Genomic DNA, 21,049 nt, shown 5'->3' with positions numbered 1-21,049 from the left:
CGGACAGACTTGTCACCCTCATTATTAGTATAAATACATATGTAGTTATTAATAAAAATTTAAAAGATAATGCATTAAAATACTAAATATTAAATACATATAAAATACATAATATTATACATGAATACATATATTATATATATGTATATATAATATATATTTTATAAATATATGATATAATTAAAATAAAACCTTTAATTCATTAATTAACTTATCAAAATAATAAACTTACCAAATAAACTTCCGAAATAATTCGCACAGATTCCTCAAAATCCTTTCAATGCTGCATATTCTTATATGGTTTAAGCCTGTCTGTTGTCCGTGAATAATCCATTGGTCCATATCCCTTCCAACATATATATATATATATTATATATGCAACCTAGACAAATAAGAAAAATTCAAATAATAACACGTTTAAACTCTAAGCATAAGAACATAATAATTAATACATTATAAAAATCTCTTTTCATATACGTATATTCTATATAGTTATTCAAATAAAACTTCACTACATAATAATAAATTATATAAAATCTAATTTCTTATTGCCAAATAATACATATATTTTTCATTTTGATTATTTAATTGCAAAATTTTATATACAATTAAAATATAATAAGTAAGCAATGATAACCAAATAATAAACCATTTTCATTATGTAAAAGCTCAACATTAATTAATGTATGTATATATTTAATAAATGACCGAAAGTTGTCAAGTCAAGCACATTCAAAATAATATTAAAATATTTCAAAATATCCAAAACTTATCCGCAATTAGAGGTGCATAGAGTTAATAAGTTATGGCCAGATGATCATATGTGAGTATTTTAATCCGCTCCGACAATAGTCTAATAAACGTTCTATATTGTCGATTAAAATACAGCCAAGCTATAAATGATATGCACCCTCGAATATCTTCTGTATAGAATGTCGTTTTACAAAATATCTGAAAAATATAATAACTATATAAGACAAACATATTAAATTATTTAAATTATTAATAATTATAAATAATAAAGATTCTGATTTAATAAAACCAATAATGCAAAATAAAGCTCATAACTCTTTACTGTGTGCAGAATTATAAATCTATATAACTACTAAATAAATTTTGTTATAACTGTTACGTCCCGCAACAAAATTTTTATTTTTATTTAAACACGCAAAAATTGCCTCTATAATATTTAAACTGTAATTCCACCGACGAACATATAAATCTTAATCCCACCGAGTAACATATTATTGTTAATATAAATTAATATTGTTAATTAAAATTCCATCACGCCATCTATTGTCACCAATATTTCTTATTATAAAATCTCACCGCGCAATGTAATATCACCAATACTTATAGTACATCAATATCATTACGCCGCGCGATCTAATATTGTCAATATCTCCGAAAATAATCTTTCTTTGTTAAGAAGCTAGCTATACATAACATAACCTCACTTAGGAATGATAGAAATAATTTTAAGTATTTGCCCACATATAGTATCATCCGCATAAAAATTACCTACTTTACCGGCAATAGGCAAAATCACCCACACAAAAGTTACCGACAGTCGATAAAATAAATTCCTACTTTACCGACAGAGTAAAAGTTACCGACAGAAAAATTACCGACGGAAGGTAAAATAAATTCCTACTTTACCGACAGAGTAAAAGTTACCGACAGAAAAATTACCGACGGTCGATAAGGAAGTTTTCTACCTTACCGACAGAGTAAAAGTTACCGACAGAAAAATTACCGACGGTCGATAAGGAAGTTCTCTACCTTACCGACAGAGCAAAAGTTACCGACAGAAAAATTACCGACGGTTGATAAGGAAGTTTTCTACCTTACCGACCGAGCAAAATTTACCGACAGAAAAATTACCGACCCATGATAACACAGTTACCGACGTTACCGACTGAGGATAAAGTCATTTCCTACCTTACCGACAGTGAATACTGTCCGTACCCACATTACCGACAGAGGGCAGCGCCATCTCTGGTGTAGCGATGATACTAACTTTACCGACATATAAGAGAATACCTCTTTCATTAATATGTAATCCTGATACACAAGAAATTTTACAAATCAAAAACCAAAAGACTTTATATACATATATATATATTTTTGAACATGTCTCGGCACCGACTACATGTATATCTAATTATTTCGGGGCCTAAATTATATCAAAAATCATTGATTCCAGATTAACTCGAAAAATACTATAAATAAAAATCTTATGACAATTTTCCCTTAAGGAGCATAAAAAGTCAGACCGACACATGTATACATAATTATGAAAACTCCAATACTACTAATTTTATAAACGAAGTTTTAAAATATAATTTTCCGTATGCGATATTATGAGTCATCATCACATTCCAAACTAAGACTATGGAATATTCCGCTCGAATATTATTGCACAACATTACGCAACATGATGAAATAATTAATTATCATTAAGTAACAAATGAATTTATTGTTATTAAGCGTATGCAATAACCTCCATTTATATATTAATCCACAAAAAATCCGTTCAAGAGAACATTGCGCAACATAACGAAATAATTAACTTATTGTTAAACATTAATATTAAGTACATGCAATAATTTTTATTCAAGAACATAATAGATATAAATATTAAAAATAAAAGCAAAGAATAAAAATTGTTGCACCATTTATTGAAATAATTTATAGTCTTTATATACTTATATTCCACCGCATAAATACTTATGTTAAAATAATTGTAATTATAATAATTATGATGTCAGAATTTATTAACAATATTTAAAGGCATTTTCCATAATAATACATAGAGACAAAAATGAACTTTCGAACGGAGCATGCTAGAAACTCCGTTGACATTTCTACAGCTAGAGTTTAAAAAACTACATTAGAAAATATATGCATATAAACTGCAAAGAAATTCTGATGGTCTAATAATTATTATAAAACTTATGTGTCGAAATACAATGCAACCAGTATAGCCGATTCTATACTGACCGCTCCGTCACCCCCACTCCAATTCTGAAGAGTCCCACCATCTACAAATTAAACTACGCCCAAACTACGCCCAATTCCTGCGGCAACGCCCAGCAGCGCGCGCATCTTCCCCACGCTCGTGCCAGCGGCGCGCGCAACCAGCCCGGAGAAGGGAACCAATGAGCGACCGCACCGCCCACGCCGAGGCGCGCGCATCTTCCGAGGCGCGCGCATCCGTCACGTCAGCGGGAGCCAATCCCAAATCATTGCGCAACAATCACGTCAGAGAAAACCAATCACCCGTTGACAACGCGGCACATCCCTCGAGGCGGACGCATCTTTCGAGGCGCGCGCAGCCAGAAGCAGAGGAGGGAACCAATCACTGCTCGACTCCCTCCACGGAGAAGCGCATCTCCTACTATTGGGACCGTGTGCAAAACTGGGACTGACGACTATATAAACCCGTGCAGAGCGGTCCTCCTCGCATTTTGCCCAACGTTTTCAACAGTTAATAACTGGCATTTGGCCCAACGATATTCAACGATCAACTACAGTGTTAACTTGGCATTTTGCCCAACGATCTTCACAGTTAATACTTATATCTCCGAGATTTTGTACGTGTATTCAGTTAATAAATTCAGTGACTATTGAACATTGAGTTTCTCAATCGAACTCCTGGACTGCAACCTCCATCCCGAACTGTCACCGAGGTAGACGGTATCCAGCGGAAGGAAGCAGCATCCACTCATCAGCCTAGTGAAGGGAAGCAGCCTTCACACACTAGGACATTTCAGACACTGGTAAATATCCGGCCACTTGTCATTAATCTAACCTTTAATTTCTACTAACAACTAAACTCAGTGAATCAGTGCGCGACAATACGGGAACCTTACCTTTGATTACCCGTATTCCTTAATCCAGTTATTCAACTTAGTAAATATTTCCAATTGGAAAATTTATCTGGGACTTATCTCTTTGATAAGACGACGCGATAGACAGTGAGCGAGTGCGAAACTGCAGCGGCAGGTCGAACCCAAGTCTGGCTCGGTGGAAAAATAATTATCTTGAGGAATTTATTCCCATGATAGAGGTTGTTTCTCAACCTAGAGCTGGTGAGGCAATAGAAAAAATAAGCGGCCTCCTGTCAATCGACGTTTGAGTAGGCGAAAATACAGTTTTCGATTAATAGGCAATTATCTTGAGGGATTTATCCCAATGATAGAAGTTGACCTTTTGATCTTGGATTGAATTTAGCCTTAACTTCAAAATACGAGATACATCCCAGGATTTAGAGACAATACACTGGCTTAGTTTATAACAATTTCAATCATTATCACTACTTGCAATTATAACCTAACCTTACGAGGTTAATACTAAGCCAGCCGTATGATAGGTGGATACCTTGTCAGCGTATCCAAACTCCTGATTTTTCCTCGAATCCTCTTTCGATTTTCAGAGAATCAAAATAAAATAAGAATCTTTTTGAAACCAAGATAACACATTAACATTTCAAACAAATAAATTCTCGATAATCCTAATTTACCATCAGTTGGTAATTTTTCCAATAGTCATCAATCATAACTTACCATCGGTCGATAACTTACCATCAGTCGATAACTTACCATCGGTCGATAACTTACCATCGGTCGGTAAAAACAGAAAGTGACGTTAACCATCGGTCGGTAAAACAGAAATCTAACTTACCATCGGTCGGTAAAACAGAAAGTGACGCTAACCATCGGTCGGTAAAACAGAAATCTAACTTACCATCGGTCGGTAAAACAGAAACCTAACTTACCATCGGTCGGTAAAACAGAAATCTACATTACCGACGGTCGGTAATTTTCGAGAGTCAAAGTTTACCATAGATCGATAATTTATAGTACTAATACAATTTATTCTTCTCAGACTATACTTTATCAGCAATTTCAACCGCTTCTTTGAATTTCAACGATCCCCTCACTTGAAGGATTTTCGAATAACCTCAATTTAATTAATTAATAAATACCATCATTTATCCAGCTTGTAAATAAGAAAGGAAATAAATAAAGAAAGAAAATAAATAAAGATTTTGCTTACAAATACACATATTTATTCTCACTCCCTCCTGAATCCTCTCTATAAGCACAATAGACCTTCAATCTCTCGGCGTCCCAGGGTATAGCCGGCCTAGCAGGTTGCCCTAAAACAAATTGAGAGATTAATTGCGTCCAACTGGGAAAGTAAGACTTCCAGACCGGTCCTGAGGAACTGGGGACGTAACATAACAAAACTTGACACATATATAACACACATGAAATATAAAGTTCAAATAATAATAATACAAAGTAATAAATATACATATTAATAATAATAATGAATGTATGGTCTTATAAAATTCATTATGCATGATTTTATTATTGAGACGAATAATAAGTCTCCTTATAAGAGCACAAGGCTAAGTCCAGCGTACCGCGTTATCTCCCCTATTACTTTGTTATCTCCCCTAATGTTTTCGACGTCCGCGCCGAGTCTTAATGCGAAAGGGACTCGCGAATATATAATGTATGAATATTATAAGGAGCGCTTTCTTATTGCAAGAGTAATAAGTTATTACGAAATTATAAATTATAAAAGAATATATATATATTATATGTTAAATTAATCCATATCATTAACTAACAAAGATCCAACAGTAATGCAATTTTTTAGCAAACTTTCAAGCCTTCAAAAGAGAAATAACAATATGTATAATACATATTTAATTAATAAAATAATGAAGATAAAATTTTTAATAATTACATTTATTAACTTTTACAAACAATATATATAAGTATATATATATATATTCTATACAATTAACAAGTAAGGAATATATAATTTATTCATATAAATTATAACGAATGAAATTATTAAATCGATTTATAAAGCGTTATAAATTCACTCACCAAAAGATAAGCGACCCTCCGAGCTTCATCCGGTGCAGCTGCACATGAGCTCACTCAGCGATAAGATAAGGCCTGGCGCGACTGCCTGGCGCGACTGCCTGGCACGGCGAACACCTGCATCCGGTGATAAAAAAGCTCGCCACATCCTTTGTTCCAAGAGCTGAATAATAAAAAGAATAATTAATACACTTTTATATTATAATGTAACACAATTATTATTAACAATTATCTAGACCATGCACCTATATGCACATACATATATATATATATCATATAATTATTATATAGCAAATTGTAATTATAATGGTTTATAACACCAGAATTTGTTTATAACATTGTTAACTAGAACTATATAATTAATATAAAGAAAGTTAAAAATCAATTCTAAACGGAACATGCTAGAACGATCATTCACACTTCTATTGAAAGAGGTTGAGATTCTATATTAAAAAATATATGCATGCAAATTATTAAAATTCTGGTGACTAAAAACCTATTGTAAAAGCCTTACCTTTTGTAAAATGAATTAACGAGCTCGATGCATGGACAATACTGACAGCTCCGTCGTCCCCACTATCCCCACGCAAGAGCGCGGCCACTACGTCATAGCGCGCTCGAAGAAGAAGGACAGCTATAGCGGCAAGCGGCAGTCGAGCCGCCTACGCCCGGGAGCGCCGCATTCTCCTACCACTGCGGATAGCCGGCACGGAGTAGGGACCAGAGGGTACCTCAGGGAGCGCAGCTCAGTCTTCCGCGCATTTGACCCGACGCTCTTGAGACAACATCACCTAGCATTTGACCCGACGCTCTTGAGACAACATCACCTAGCATTTGACCAGGAGCTCTCTGAAGAACAAGAACAGTAGCAGTCACGAACCATTTAAAATCGAAATAAAGACTTAGTCTCAAAACATTATTCGACTTAAAAACTTAGTCGCGAGAGCTGTAAGACAGTAGTATACTTAAACAATAAAAGTGTTTTATTTGAACATCATCGCGGTCTTCTGCCATTTATTTACTACCGGCTCCTTCGACTCTCCTGCCAAGGCATCACTGAGGTCGACAGTCCACAGCGGAGGTTCGACGAGCACTTCCAACCGCAGTACTTTTGGGTAAGTACTCGTTTTAATTATTCAATATTTTCCTTTTTCATCTCTCGTGATCTGCAACCATCAACCGAATATTATTATTATTTTTGCATGACATATTGAAGAATTTTATTACACATAATAGTCAACAACTTACCTTCATACAATTCCAACGTCTTCTCCTTCTGATAACACGAGTACGTTGATTGCCTTTGAATGTTCAACGCTCAGTCTGTCTTTGGTTTTATCCACAAGAGTGAATCGTCGCCTTCGACTTGTCAATCGATGTGCATTGGGTAGTCTACTCTACCCCTCTGCCGTTTCCGCGAAGAATTTTCTCCAGGGAAATTTCTTTACGGACTCTGTGCCGCTGTGACGTGACGTCTTGCACATCGAAACTTGTCGTAGAGCACGGGACGCGCTCTTTAAGGACCGACTGACACATAGTATGATAACTCTGGTTTAGTATAATATATTAGAGGAATTATTTTATAATAATAAAACTAAACCAGCAGGCACGGTATCCATCTTATATTTAAATATCCCTACACACCCTTCCTTACCACGTCACTGCATGTGAGGTAACTATCTAATAATTTTCTCTTATAATAAATGAGGAGTCGCGATTTCAGAATCTGTCCTGTCTCTTTCTTTAAACCGGTCACGAAACTTTAGATTTACGCGGTACATCCTTTGTTGACAGGTGACCCCTCGAAATTTCCATCGTAAGTATTAGATGCCGCGAAATAATTTCAAATTATCCTTTCAATAGAACAAATTTAAAATTTAAATTATTTCAATAATAGATGGTTAGCGCCCGACGACCAGATCCAATAACTCGCCGCGAATTTCCCTTACAAAATCCAGGTGTAACCCGGCGGGAAATATTTAGACAGCGGTTATTACGAGATCGCCCCTCCGTCGCTCGTCAATTATTTATAGATAGGGACGAGATTCCTACCGGAATAGCAAGGGCCGCAACCGACCGCGAAGACACACTCTTCGACCTCTCCTTCGCACCCTTGCCCCCGGAGCTTAACCCCGAAACCACCGACGGCAATCTCCCTGCGATACCAGCTAGCGCAGAGTCCGAGGAAGAGGAAATTGAATCTGCGGAATCGGACACATCAAGCGACGCGTCCACAATAATTATTGATTTGGAAGACCGAACGGACGGAATTCCCTTGGGACTGCTCCGCGCTTGGGAGCGAAACGGGGAAATAAGGAGGAGCCCAGCGACGTTGGATCGACGGGTCCAAACTTCACCGCCGCCTAGCCTCCCACGAACCCCAGACTCTTTTCCGGGGTATTCGCCGCCAAATTATTCTCCTGTCTTGCCTGGAGAAGTGGATTTAGATTCCACAAATATCACTCCAAGTGAAGAGGACTTTATAGATTACGAAATTAACCAGCTTCTTGATTATTTAGATAGCGAAGAGTTCCTCGATTCTATTGTCGAACCATAAAATCCTAAATAACTTTTAACTATACATATATATAAATATATCCAATACATATATATAATTTAATTTCACTAAAATTACCTTACAAACTAATGTAGAAGAACGAGGAAGGATAAAATAAATAAAAAGAAAAAAATAGAATTTATAATATAATAAATTTGCATATTTATTTGTCAACCTTAAATACCTCCGAAAAGAAGCGTCCTATAGATCCTAATCTCTCGGCGTCCCAGGGTATAGCCGGCTTAGCAGGTTGCCCTGAAAAAGAAATAGAGAGATATAATATTGTTCGTCCCTGCACGGTGCGCCCTGCAGAATCGTTGAATAAACGATCGAATAGGACGTAACAGACTGCAACGAATTCCTGCCAGTTATGTACAACATACACGGCAGCTGGTACCGCCTGATGCCACGACCACAAGAGGCGGCGGCACCTTCGATCATCCAACCGCTCACGAAACCCACCTGGAAATACGTGAGCCCCTCCTCTCTCGCCACCAGCGGCATCTATACCAGCGAAGATTTAGACAGACTCCGCGACCACATAATGTTCCCTATGGAAAAACCTTCGATGCTGAATACAATAGCAAGAGGGGCCATGGGACGAGAAATACCAGCAGGAAGTATATCCATGCTAAACCTGCTAGACGAAAAATCCTTGGACCAGATCGCGGAGAACGCAGGGCAAAAATTGTGGACAGGATTTATCACATTCGGATCGGCCAGCGCAGGTGTCATCGGAATTTTCATAATAATCCGATTAATAAAGCTAATCGTGGACACCATCATCCACGGATACGCATTGCATTCGATATACGGATGGAGCCTGCATCTACTGGGAGCGGTATGGACTTCAATGACGAACCTGCTCCTGTACACAGGATCACCAAGACGACGAATGGACGACGAGAATCAGCGATCCTCCAAACCCCTTTCGACGCCAGAAAATCAGCCCACTAAAGCCCTCCCAATAACCGAAGACATTCGACCAACCCCCATAGAGCCCCCAATAAGTGAAGTGCGTGACTACCGAGAACTTCGAAAACTTTTGAACGAAAACGTGTAGTGCACACAAAATAGTTCTAAGCATATTATACATAGAATATAAGAGCGTGCGAAATAATTTACATTACTTTAGACTATACATGGAAAATGTTGGAACATCGTCCAACATTTTCATCTAAGGGGGGAGGTGTTACATCCCGCGCCTGATTTCTCCACGAACTTTCATGTAAATCTTCTAAGTTTCTTTCAGCGCATTTGAAAAGCGCGCCAAGGCGCGCTATGACACCGAACTCCGACTAGCGGCCAAGCGCGGCACTGCGTTAGATTTAAGCCTCCGCCAAGCGCCCAGAGATGGCGCTCAGCTAGGGCCCCTCTCTCTCCAAGCTCCCCACTTTCGACCGCCGCAGCAGTCGAGCCGCCGAAATCGAGGGACCTCGGAGCGGGCCCAGACTCAAGCAGTCTAACTCGCGACACCGAACCGACAAGTCCTAAGCTGGACTCTAACTCTAATTCCATATCATAATCTTAACTCAAATTCCAAATTCATTATAAATTCATTCTCGAATCTAAGTGCTAGTTTAAATATATTACATTTTGTGTATTATTTTAGAAATATATATTAGTGTGTGCTAAACTTCGTGATCATTCAAAGAATCCTAATTCAATAAATCCACATCCCACGCGACGCGACGTTAATATACAGATATTCTTAACCAGGCACGTGCTACTAAATTATAACAATTAAATCGAGTTTTCGTATTTGAAGTAACGACAGAGAGGACAAACCGCTCGTCGCCTACAGAAAATACGAAGCATAATTGATTACTTCTGATTCAAAGTGACGACTCAGAGAGGACAAGCCGCTCGACGTCTACAGAAAATCCGAAGCATAATCAATCATTTCTGATTTGAAGTGACGGCTCAGAGAGGACAAGCCGCTCGACGCCTACAGAAAATCCGAATATGACTTTAATTTTCTACAATGCCTAAAACACGCCGTGCCGGTAGGAAAAATCAACTCCGTCGGATGATAGCGAGACATTACTACGCCGCGTCCACCAATTATATCGATATCGTAGAAACAAACCACTACGATAAAGAATACGAACAATTATTCGCGAGTGCAAATAAAACCACGTGCTTAATAAAGTGGCCAGAACGACTCATCCCCATCGACGTTGATAACCAGCCGCATCAACCCGCTTCCGTTCATCCCGGAGACCCGCGTGGAGCGCCGCGATCCCCGCCTACCAGTGCAGCCTGATTAATCAACGCGGCCAGGCCACGTGGAAATTAATCTTCGAAAGGAAATGAAGCGAAGCCATCTTGGAGGTAAGTGACGGTTGAAAATTCCTGTTTGTGCAAGTCACGACTTTTTGCCAGGCCCATCGTGTTTTTGTATAAGGTTTCACTTTTACGATCTTAGCCCGACCCTTCGGCGCCGCGGTACATTCCAGTGGTCAATCGAGTCTCTCTGTATTAAATCCCCGGCCTTATCTCCGCGAATTACCGCGAATACCGGCTCTATTCCGCGAATAATAGCCAAATATTAATAATAATAATAACAACAATTCGAATTCATAGTGATAAATGACCGCGGTCCTCTCCTTAAGCTGTAATTAACGAAATTATGAATTGGGATTTAATCCGACGCTTGGGATTTAACGCAACGACCTACTAACCTATTTTCAATTTTGGGATTTAACGCGATGACCCACTGACCCAGTGACCTAATTTTTATTTTGGGATTTAACGCGATGACCCACTGACCCAGTGACCTAATTTTATTTTGGGATTTAACGCGATGACCCACTGACCCAGTGACCTAATTTTATTTTGGGATTTAACGCGATGACCCACTGACCCAGTGACCTAATTTTATTTTGGGATTTAACGCGATGACCCACTGACCCAGTGACCTAATTTTTATTTTGGGATTTAACGCGATGACCCACTGACCCAGTGACCTAATTTTTATTTTGGGATTTAATGCGATGACCCAGTGACCTACATAAATTGACCCAATTACCCCGTGACCTACTTTCCCGAATCCCTTTAAACCGACGCTGCGTTAAAGGGACTTAGTCCCAACCGAGACCTACTTTCAAGAAAATCCCTGGAAAATCGGATTTCACCCGATAAAATCGCTCCTCCCCGATGCGATCCCGCGTGTTTCGTGATCGGATCACTCAGACCCCCCTTAATACCCCCGATCTCTCCCTGAGCTTTTGCCAGAAAGCTTGCGGTTTCGCGAATAATCAAACTAGAGCCGCTCTGTGCGCATTCTGTTATTATTCCCTGCCCGCTGAAGAACGTCTACGGTATAATTACGTGACGAAACATAGACTTATAATTGGCGAACCCATCGGATTCGGGTGTTACTCCTGTGGAAGTAGATTAAGCAGCATCAGGATTAGCGACGAATGCCCCGAGTGCCCTGAGCGACTTCTAGACTATTGGCTACACCCTGCCAATCATCCAGTAACTCAAGACGGTAATATAGTCATCCCTATCGTGTACCCCGACGAAGAGTCCACTGACTCCGAGCCCGAACAATAATTCCGAGCGCTTCAGATCGCACGTATCCCCGGGAAGAGCCGCATAGGTTCGCTTGACCCGAAAAAGCGATCGAGCCCCGCGACGTCCGAATTCTCTTTTAGAGCCGCGACATCCCGGGACGTAACAGAAGAAAACAACTAAAGCGATCACGAGCGTATTATAGAACATTTTCGAGTCGAAAAAGAACTTAGTCGCAGGATATTTTTCCGGACTAAGAACTTAGTCTAGAGAGCAGTCGAATATTATAGTATACTTTAAGAAAATAAAGTGTCTTTGAACCATCACTTGGGTCTTCTGCCAATCATTTGTCACCAGTTCCTCCGACTCTCCTACAGGGACATCGCCGAGGCAGACCGTCCTCCACGGAGATTCATCGCATATCCTGACAGCAGTACTTTTGGGTAAGTACTCGTTTTAATTATTCAATATTTTCTTTTTCATCTCTCGTGATCTGCAACTAGAAACCGAATATTATTATTATTTTTCCACGACATATTGAAGAATTTTATTACGCATAACAGAGTCAATAATTTATTTCCATACATTTCCAACGTCTCTTCCTTCTGATAACACGAGTACGTTGATTACCTTTGAACGTTAAACGCTCAGTCTGTCTTTGGTTTTATCCGCAAGAGTGAATCGTCGCCTTCGACTTGTCAATCGATGTGCATTGGGTAGTCTACTCTACCCCTCTGCCGTTTCCGCGAAGAATTTTCTCCAGGGAAATTTCTTTACGGACTCTGTGCCGCTGTGACGTGACGTCTTGCACATCGAAACTCGTCGTAGAGCATGGGACGCGCTCTTTAAGGACCGACTGACACATAGTATGATAACTCTGGTTTAGTATAATATATTAGAGGAATTATTTTATAATAATAAAACTAAACCAGCAGGCACGGTATCCATCTTATATTTAAATATCCCTACACACCCTTCCTTACCACGTCACTGCATGTGAGGTAACTATCTAATAATTTTCTCTTATAATAAATGAGGAGTCGCGATTTCAGAATCTGTCCTGTCTCTTTCTTTAAACCGGTCACGAAACTTTAGATTTACGCGGTACATCCTTTGTTGACAGGTGACCCCTCGAAATTTCCATCGTAAGTATTAGATGCCGCGAAATAATTTCAAATTATCCTTTCAATAGAACAAATTTAAAATTTAAATTATTTCAATAATAGATGGTTAGCGCCCGACGACCAGATCCAATAACTCGCCGCGAATTTCCCTTACAAAATCCAGGTGTAACCCGGCGGGAAATATTTAGACAGCGGTTATTACGAGATCGCCCCTCCGTCGCTCGTCAATTATTTATAGATAGGGACGAGATTCCTACCGGAATAGCAAGGGCCGCAACCGACCGCGAAGACACACTCTTCGACCTCTCCTTCGCACCCTTGCCCCCGGAGCTTAACCCCGAAACCACCGACGGCAATCTCCCTGCGATACCAGCTAGCGCAGAGTCCGAGGAAGAGGAAATTGAATCTGCGGAATCGGACACATCAAGCGACGCGTCCACAATAATTATTGATTTGGAAGACCGAACGGACGGAATTCCCTTGGGACTGCTCCGCGCTTGGGAGCGAAACGGGGAAATAAGGAGGAGCCCAGCGACGTTGGATCGACGGGTCCAAACTTCACCGCCGCCTAGCCTCCCACGAACCCCAGACTCTTTTCCGGGGTATTCGCCGCCAAATTATTCGCCTGTCTTGCTTGGAGAAATAGATTTAGATTCCCCAAATATCACTCCAAGTGAAGAGGACTCTATAGATTATGAAATTAACCAACTTCTTGATTATTTAGATAGTGAGGAGTTCCTCGATTCTATTGTCGAACCATAAAATTAATTTCACTAAAATTACCTTACAAACTAATGTAGAAGAACGAGGAAGGATAAAATAAATAAAAGGAAAAAATAGAATTTATAATATAATAAATCTGCATATTTATTTGTCAACCTTAAAATACCTCCGAAAAGAAGCGTCCTATAGATCCTAATCTCTCGGCGTCCCAGGGTATAGCCGGCTTAGCAGGTTGCCCTGAAAAAGAAATAGAGAGATATAACATTGTTCGTCCCTGCACGGTGCGCCCTGCAGAATCGTTGAATAAACGATCGAATAGGACGTAACAGTATCCTGGCCCTTTCATGAGCTGATAGGCAAATTCGTCTGGTTGGAGTGTAGCAAAAGATAAGGCATTAGTGATTACCTGTCTTTCTAATTCGCATTTTTGCGAAATGACGTTGTTATAGAGAGACGTCATCTGTTGTTTGACATGTTTTTCTATATACACGAACTTGGAGTTCATGTATGTAAAGATGTCAAGATTATTGACAGGAATAGTTTTCCGACTAGCGAAAGTATTGCCAGGTTTAGCTTCAAGAATGAATAATTTTGGGTGTTCCGTGCACAGGAGAGTATAACCACATAGAGGTATTTCCTTGGTTTTCATAAGGGCGAAAGTGATTTCCTGAGTCACAAGACTATAGATGATTGGTGTATCTGTCTTGGAGATGTCTTCAGAAATTTTGTTTGCAGGTCCTTCGTAGAGGACATCATATTGTTGAAAATTACAAGTATCCGTAGGCATAGGTTTCCAGTAGGTGTATCCGTCGTCAGCGTCTAAACAGTAGCTGTCAACGAGTTTACATACTGTTCCAGATTTTAATTTAATTCTTCCAGTATTCAATTGTACGGGAACGTAGGAAGATTTTAGTGATATTTTCACAGCAGCTTGGACGACTACGTCGTCCCATGTTCCATATGGATCGTTGTACTGGGATCCCTTGCAGTATCCGTCAACTTGTACGCGGCCCACCAAGGTGATACTTCGATAGGTCGTCTGATTTGCTTTTATGCCCGCGACAAGGGTGTTGTCTCCCAAAGAAATAGTTCCGTCTTGGAACATCCTTAGGCACTGAGTGTATCCAGTCTCATGCACATAATCGGCTCTTCCATTGTGAACAGCAGATATATGTGAATGCATGCCACAATGATATATATTTCGGGATATTTCAACCTTGCACTGTATGACTTCTGTATAACTGTAGTCGGATAGTTGTAGTAGCTGAATATGAACATCTGTGGTGTTGGGTTGTCGTATGTTCAGATCGCATTCGCCAACATCAAGGAGAGAGACGGCTGTTACGTTGAGGTGTTGTCCTCCGCAATCAAATCCGATTAAGGCGGCAGTTTTACTTAAGAAGATTACTAGGATTAGGGGCGTCATGATGGTCTGAAATGATTACAATTTTGATGTACGTGTAGATGTCTATATTACATTTTGTGTTACATGATTGATGGTACAATGTTCGTGAAAGTTTGATTACGAATAATTGTCGCAGAATTGATTCATAATTATACATTGAATCTTAGGTGTATTTAAATTATAATTACTTATGAAAGTATTTGAATACACAAGAGGTATCTTTGTAGCGTCGCTCAATGTGATTATAATATAACATGGGTATATGTGTATATATGTATATACATATAGAGAGGTAATCTGACTAAATTTGTATGTATATTATTATCATTATACTATGTGTGTTTTTTTTTTTTATTGTTCTTTATGATTATTATTTCCTATGAAATATTTTTGAAGCATTTTCTTTTCCCCTTTTTTTTTGTTTTGTTTTTTTTTCTTATAAATGCAGTTTGTTAACATATTTATTATGGATATATATATATATATATGTATAGTTCCTAATAGATAAAGTATTTAAGTTTATTGGTGAAACAAGGATTGAGATGATCCATTTTCTTTTATTGTTTAATTTAATAATCTTTCTTCTAAAATTTCTGGATCATTAGGATCAACCGTTATTTCAGCCACTCCATAATCTATCTTCAGTGTGATTGAATTTACAGACAGGCCTATAGTTTGCCTGTAAGTTCTTTCTTCTCCCTTTTTAACGATCATGTCTACAAATTGACTATAGGCTTTAAAACATTTAGTGCATTCAAGAAGGGGTCGTATTTCATGACAATTACTACCGCAATTAGCACACTGATTCGTTGGCACATTGCCATATTGGAATGTGTGTGAGTATTGCGTCAAGACCCTGTTATAAGTTGCAGGATTATAGCAATCCGTACATATAAGATGAGGACTGTTAGCGGTTAGGACATCATGTGTCATTATAACCACGCATTTTACGTTAAGGCTGTTGAAGAGGGAGTAGTCTAGTAGTGGGTGAGCAGGTCGCTTAAATTTGGAAAGCGGGCACATTTTATGCGTATATGCCTTGTCTGTGAGTCTTGCAAAAAGCAAAAGCAGTTAGGTTACTTATGTCCCTTCCCTGATTTTTTTCAAATATTGCTCTTTCAAAATAGGAATATACGCATTCCTGGCATTGAAGGATGGGACGAACAGTTTCCAGGGTGGATTGACAGTAATTACACTTAGCAAGATTTACATCTCCCGAAGTTACCCAGTGGCAAACAATTAAATCAGGCTTGACTCTTAATTGTCGAAGTTTATAACATGCGCAACACATGCGGCTAGGAGTGCGAGTTTTTCCGGTATATCTTTTGTAAAAAATTACTTTTCTGCATTTTGCCTCATGCATGTTGGGGAAGTGGGACAATAATTCATGGATTGGGTGATTGCAACAGGGATTGCTTGCGTTATTCATGTTGCCTTGCTCTAGCAAATTCTCTTTTTCGTTCTTCTTCCAGATAATTTAGGAAGCACGGCCTGCAATCAATTATGGGAGTTATGAGAGACACTTTACGATTACATAAACAGCATTTAGAAGGACTAATATGAGGAAAATTTTCTGATATGCTGTGATAATTTATGTGGACTAATTCATGATCCGCGTGTATTTTACATATAGGGCAGTAATACAGGCCATTTTCCAGAGAGTAATATCCATCGAATTCTTCGTGCACAGTACAGTTCAGGGTGTCGGAAGATGTATCCGATAGCATATTAACTCTTCAATTCTTCAAGGTTGGGAGGTTGGGGGATTCTCTTCATTTATTGAGAGAAAGGTGGGGTGAGTCTCTCGGAATATTTGAGCGATATTCCTAGTACAGGTGGAGCAGGTGTGTAGGGGTCGTATTATGGTGATGGGTCGTTAACAGTACGAACAGATCGTTCTATAAGGGTGTGGAGCAATAGAAATAATATGGGAGTCTATTGGAAAGAAAAACCTTTGGTTACAGGGAGTATGTAGCATACAATAACATGCACAGCAATAATGGTTGTGATTATTTAGATTGAGATAACCATGCAGTTTGATGCATACAGCATTAAGAGAAAGCTGGGACATTATGAAGCATTGTTCAGTGTAAGCAAATAGGATATGGACATAAGTTCAACAATACCTCGAGTGCAGATGAGACACTGATCTAAAGGTCTTTGTGTGACAAGTGTTCGGAAGCAATGTGCACAATGAGGATCGATATGGCGTGGTCCCGGAGAGAGAAAGTGTAGAGATACTAGAGGCAATCGTACTCTAATAGACAATACGTAGTGATAGCAAAGTTCACATAGATAGACGTTCAAGGGATCATACCGATATCCTCTGAATTCTACACAGCAGGCTGTGCCGGTAAATGGCATCCCCTTATAACGTAGGAGTCCTGTCGTATACGTTTAAGACTAAGGGGTAACTATAACTATTGATAGAAGTCGAGGTGTTGTGTAGAAGTTCTAAGAATTCGTGCGCTGTTAGTGTACAGGAGATGCACTTGTCAAGAGAATTGGTCTCGATGACTGTTGTGCCACAAGCTGAACAGTGGTCATTACGCACGATATGACTATTCACAAAGAAGTGTCTCCGCAAGGGCCGGTATTGTTGCTTAATAATATTGGTACGGAGTCTATCGTAACACTCCTTACACAAGTTCGTTTCGTCTAAGAGACAAAGAGCTCCTGTTATATGGACACAATGGCCGAAGAAGAAGGATTCCTCTATTCGATTTGAAATGGTTGCGTCCAATCTCGGCTGTGTGGGCCTTCTGTGCCAAAGCATCTGTAACAAAGGACTCTGATTATTACCTCATCCCGGCTGGGGATGTGCTAGTTTGATCTTGTTGGTGTGTACTATTCGGGTTCGGTTTCCTGTTCTAATTTTAACATTACTTGGGGGTAAAAGTTCGATTATTTCGTGAGGACCGGTATACTGGTCAGCAAGTTTTCCTTTTCGTGGTTCTTTTAATAAAAAGACAAAGTTTCCTTTCTCAAATTGTTGTAAATTCAAATTGCGATCATAGTATCGCTTACTCCGTTCTTTAGCTAGTGTGAGGTTTTGCTTAGCTTGCGTTTGTAAATCGTTTATCTTGTTAAAGAGATTAACAATATAGTCATGGTATGTGGGTTCGATATTTTCTTCGATGATGGGGTGTGCAGAGGGTAGTCGTGCTATTCGGCCAAATACTAGCTCATAGGGTGAGTATCTCGTGCCCTCATGTACACTGGTGTTGTACGAGAACATCGCAAGTTTAATGTATTCATCCCAATTTGTCTCCTTATCAACCTGAGTTTTTAGATATTCTGTTAGGACATGATGTGATCGTTCAAGTGATCCATTAGACTGTGGATGATAGGCAGTGGTCCTAAAATGTTGAATGCGAAATTTCCTTGTTAACTGTCGCATTAAGGCGGATAAAAAATTTGTTCCTTGATCGGTTAATATTGCGCGAGGGGTACCATATATACAGATAAATTCTTTAGTGAAGGCGTCTGCGATTGTTAACGATGTGGCCTCCTTTAATGGCACGGCGGTAGAATATTTTGTTAGTAAATCCTGCATGGTCAGTATGTACTGATTGTTACTCACTGTTAGGGGAAGAGGTCCCATAATATCCAAGGATACTTTATCGAAAGCAGCCCCGGGGGTATCCGTTATAACCATGGGTTGCTTGGTTTTTATTCTAGTTAGTTTCTTTATTTGACACTCCCGACAGGTTCTAATGAATTCCTGAATATCCTTTTTCATTGTTTTCCAGCAGTAACGAGATCTAAGGCGGTTATAGGTCTTCGTTACACCTTTATGTCCTCCATGAGCTGAGGCATGATTTTCCAAAATTAGAGATTGACGTTTTTCGATTTCAGGCGTTTGAATTAAATTTAAGCATATCGTTATATTAATGGGTAATTCCTGTAGATATCTTTTGAGTTGGTTAAGGATGTATGACCATGGAAGGTCGTCGAAACGTTCGGTCTTACTAAGACTCATGGAAGAGAGTCCAAGTTCAGTAATGACATCCACTAAAGAGTGTAGACAGTTTTTAAGATTCTGGGCTTCTATAAGGGTATGATAGTCGTATTTGATGGGGAGGGCAATTAACGTGTTTCCTTTTACAGTACATACCCTGGCCCTTTCGAAAGCCAACCCTTCATATTTAGGGAGTAAATTGGCTTCTTGATATGATTTTGCGCCATTGTCGTAAGCTGTCCCGTTCTGGTAAATAAATATTGTGTGATTATCTTTCTGTTGGAGTAAATCCTCTCTAACTTCTCGCACTAAGGCTCGACTCCATGGTGGAAGAGCTGGTGGATTCAGTTGTTGTGGGTTTGACTGATACGGTACAATGTCGGATTCTATTATTTCAGTATAATCCGTATCATCGCTGTCTTCAGAGTCAGTAACTTCTTCGATTGTGACTCCATAATTGTTATTTTCTTGTTCGACAGAATAATTTTGATAATCTTCTGCTGGTTGACGCTCTACGGGGGCCGAAGTCTCGGCGGTTTTTTGATAGTTTCTCATGTCTTCCTGATTAGGTCCTGCATTCTGACCTTCAGGTGTACTAGATTTTCCCTTTGGCCTTTGAGGTCTATACGAAAATATGGATTCGTCGGATGAATATTCTCCTTCATCAATGAGGAATAACGGAATAGCCACGTCGACGGGTGGATTTCTGGATAAGGCATCAGCGTTATAATTTAGAGTTCCTTTTTTATATTGTATTTCATACTGATATTCAGAGAGTTTCATTCTCCACTTCCATAATCTTGAGGAAGGATCCTTGATGGAGTGTAGCCACACTAATGGTTTATGGTCAGTTACTATAGTGAATATCCTTCCGTATAAATAAGGTCTAAAATGATTTACACAATAAATGATAGCTAAACATTCTTTCTCTATTGTAGAATAATTTTGTTCGGCGGAATTTAGAATTCGAGATGTGTAGGCAACGGGTAGATCTTTCCCTATTATTCCTTGACTGAGCACTCCTCCGACCGCATATCCAGATGCATCAGTGGTTAGAATGAATGGATTAGTAAAGTCGGGATATTGTAAAATAGGCTCAGAGCATAGTGAATTCCTTAGAATATCGAATGCTTCCGTTTGTTTGTCCTGCCAATCGAATTTCTTATCCTTTTTTAAAAGATCAGTTAATGGTTTTGCGACTTTGGAAAAATTTGGAATAAATCTTCTATAATATCCGGCTAGTCCTAGGAATTGTTTGATGTTTTTCGGATTCTTCGGAGTAGGAAAATTCATTATTGCCTTTATCTTAGCGGGGTCAGGCTTGACTCCGTCAGATCCAATTGTATGTCCTAGATACATAACTTCACGTCGTAAGAATTCGCATTTATCTGGTTGTAATTTTAAATTTGCAGCTCTCAATCTCTGCATTAATTTTTCGAACTTGCTTTCGTGTTCTTGCAATGATCGTGCATATACGACAATATCATCCATGTAGACAAATAATTCATTTCCCTGAAGTCCGGATAGAACGTTATCCATCAATCTTTGAAACGTTGCAGGAGCATTTTTTAATCCAAATGGCATTCGTTTGAATTGGTAATGTCCGTAAGGTGTAGAGAAAGCAGTTTTATGAGCATCTTTTGATGCCATGGGTATTTGGTGGAAACCGGAGGCTAAGTCCAGTACTGAAAAATATTTTGCAGATCCAAGTTGATCTAATATATCCGTTATATTTGGAAGAGGATAGGCATCGCCTATTGTTTTTTCATTGAGGTTTCGATAATCGATAACCATTCGCCATCTTTTATTCCCTAGGGAGTCTGGCTTTTTCGGAACTATCCATAAAGGAGAGTT

General features: G+C 39.1%; 1 protein-coding gene across 1 annotated transcript in view; it reads left to right on the top strand.

Annotated features, from left to right (window-relative positions):
• LOC145964839 (uncharacterized) overlaps nt 1-9,526 on the top strand; it is a 35,085-nt gene extending 25,559 nt beyond the window's left edge. The window contains exon 2 of the mRNA XM_083088001.1: nt 8,811-9,526. Coding sequence (XP_082944127.1) covers nt 8,811-9,526 — 716 coding nt within the window. The remainder of the gene's footprint in view (nt 1-8,810) is intronic.
• Nucleotides 9,527-21,049: the final 11,523 nt, after the last annotated feature.

Source organism: Camponotus vicinus, unplaced genomic scaffold (assembly GCF_025532165.1).
Source record: "Camponotus vicinus isolate PSW18456_S1 unplaced genomic scaffold, iyCamVici1.0 SCAF_14, whole genome shotgun sequence".
NCBI lineage: Eukaryota > Metazoa > Arthropoda > Insecta > Hymenoptera > Formicidae > Camponotus > Camponotus vicinus.
Note: the sequence above shows the minus strand (reverse complement) of the source record. Positions and strands in the feature narration are given on the sequence as shown.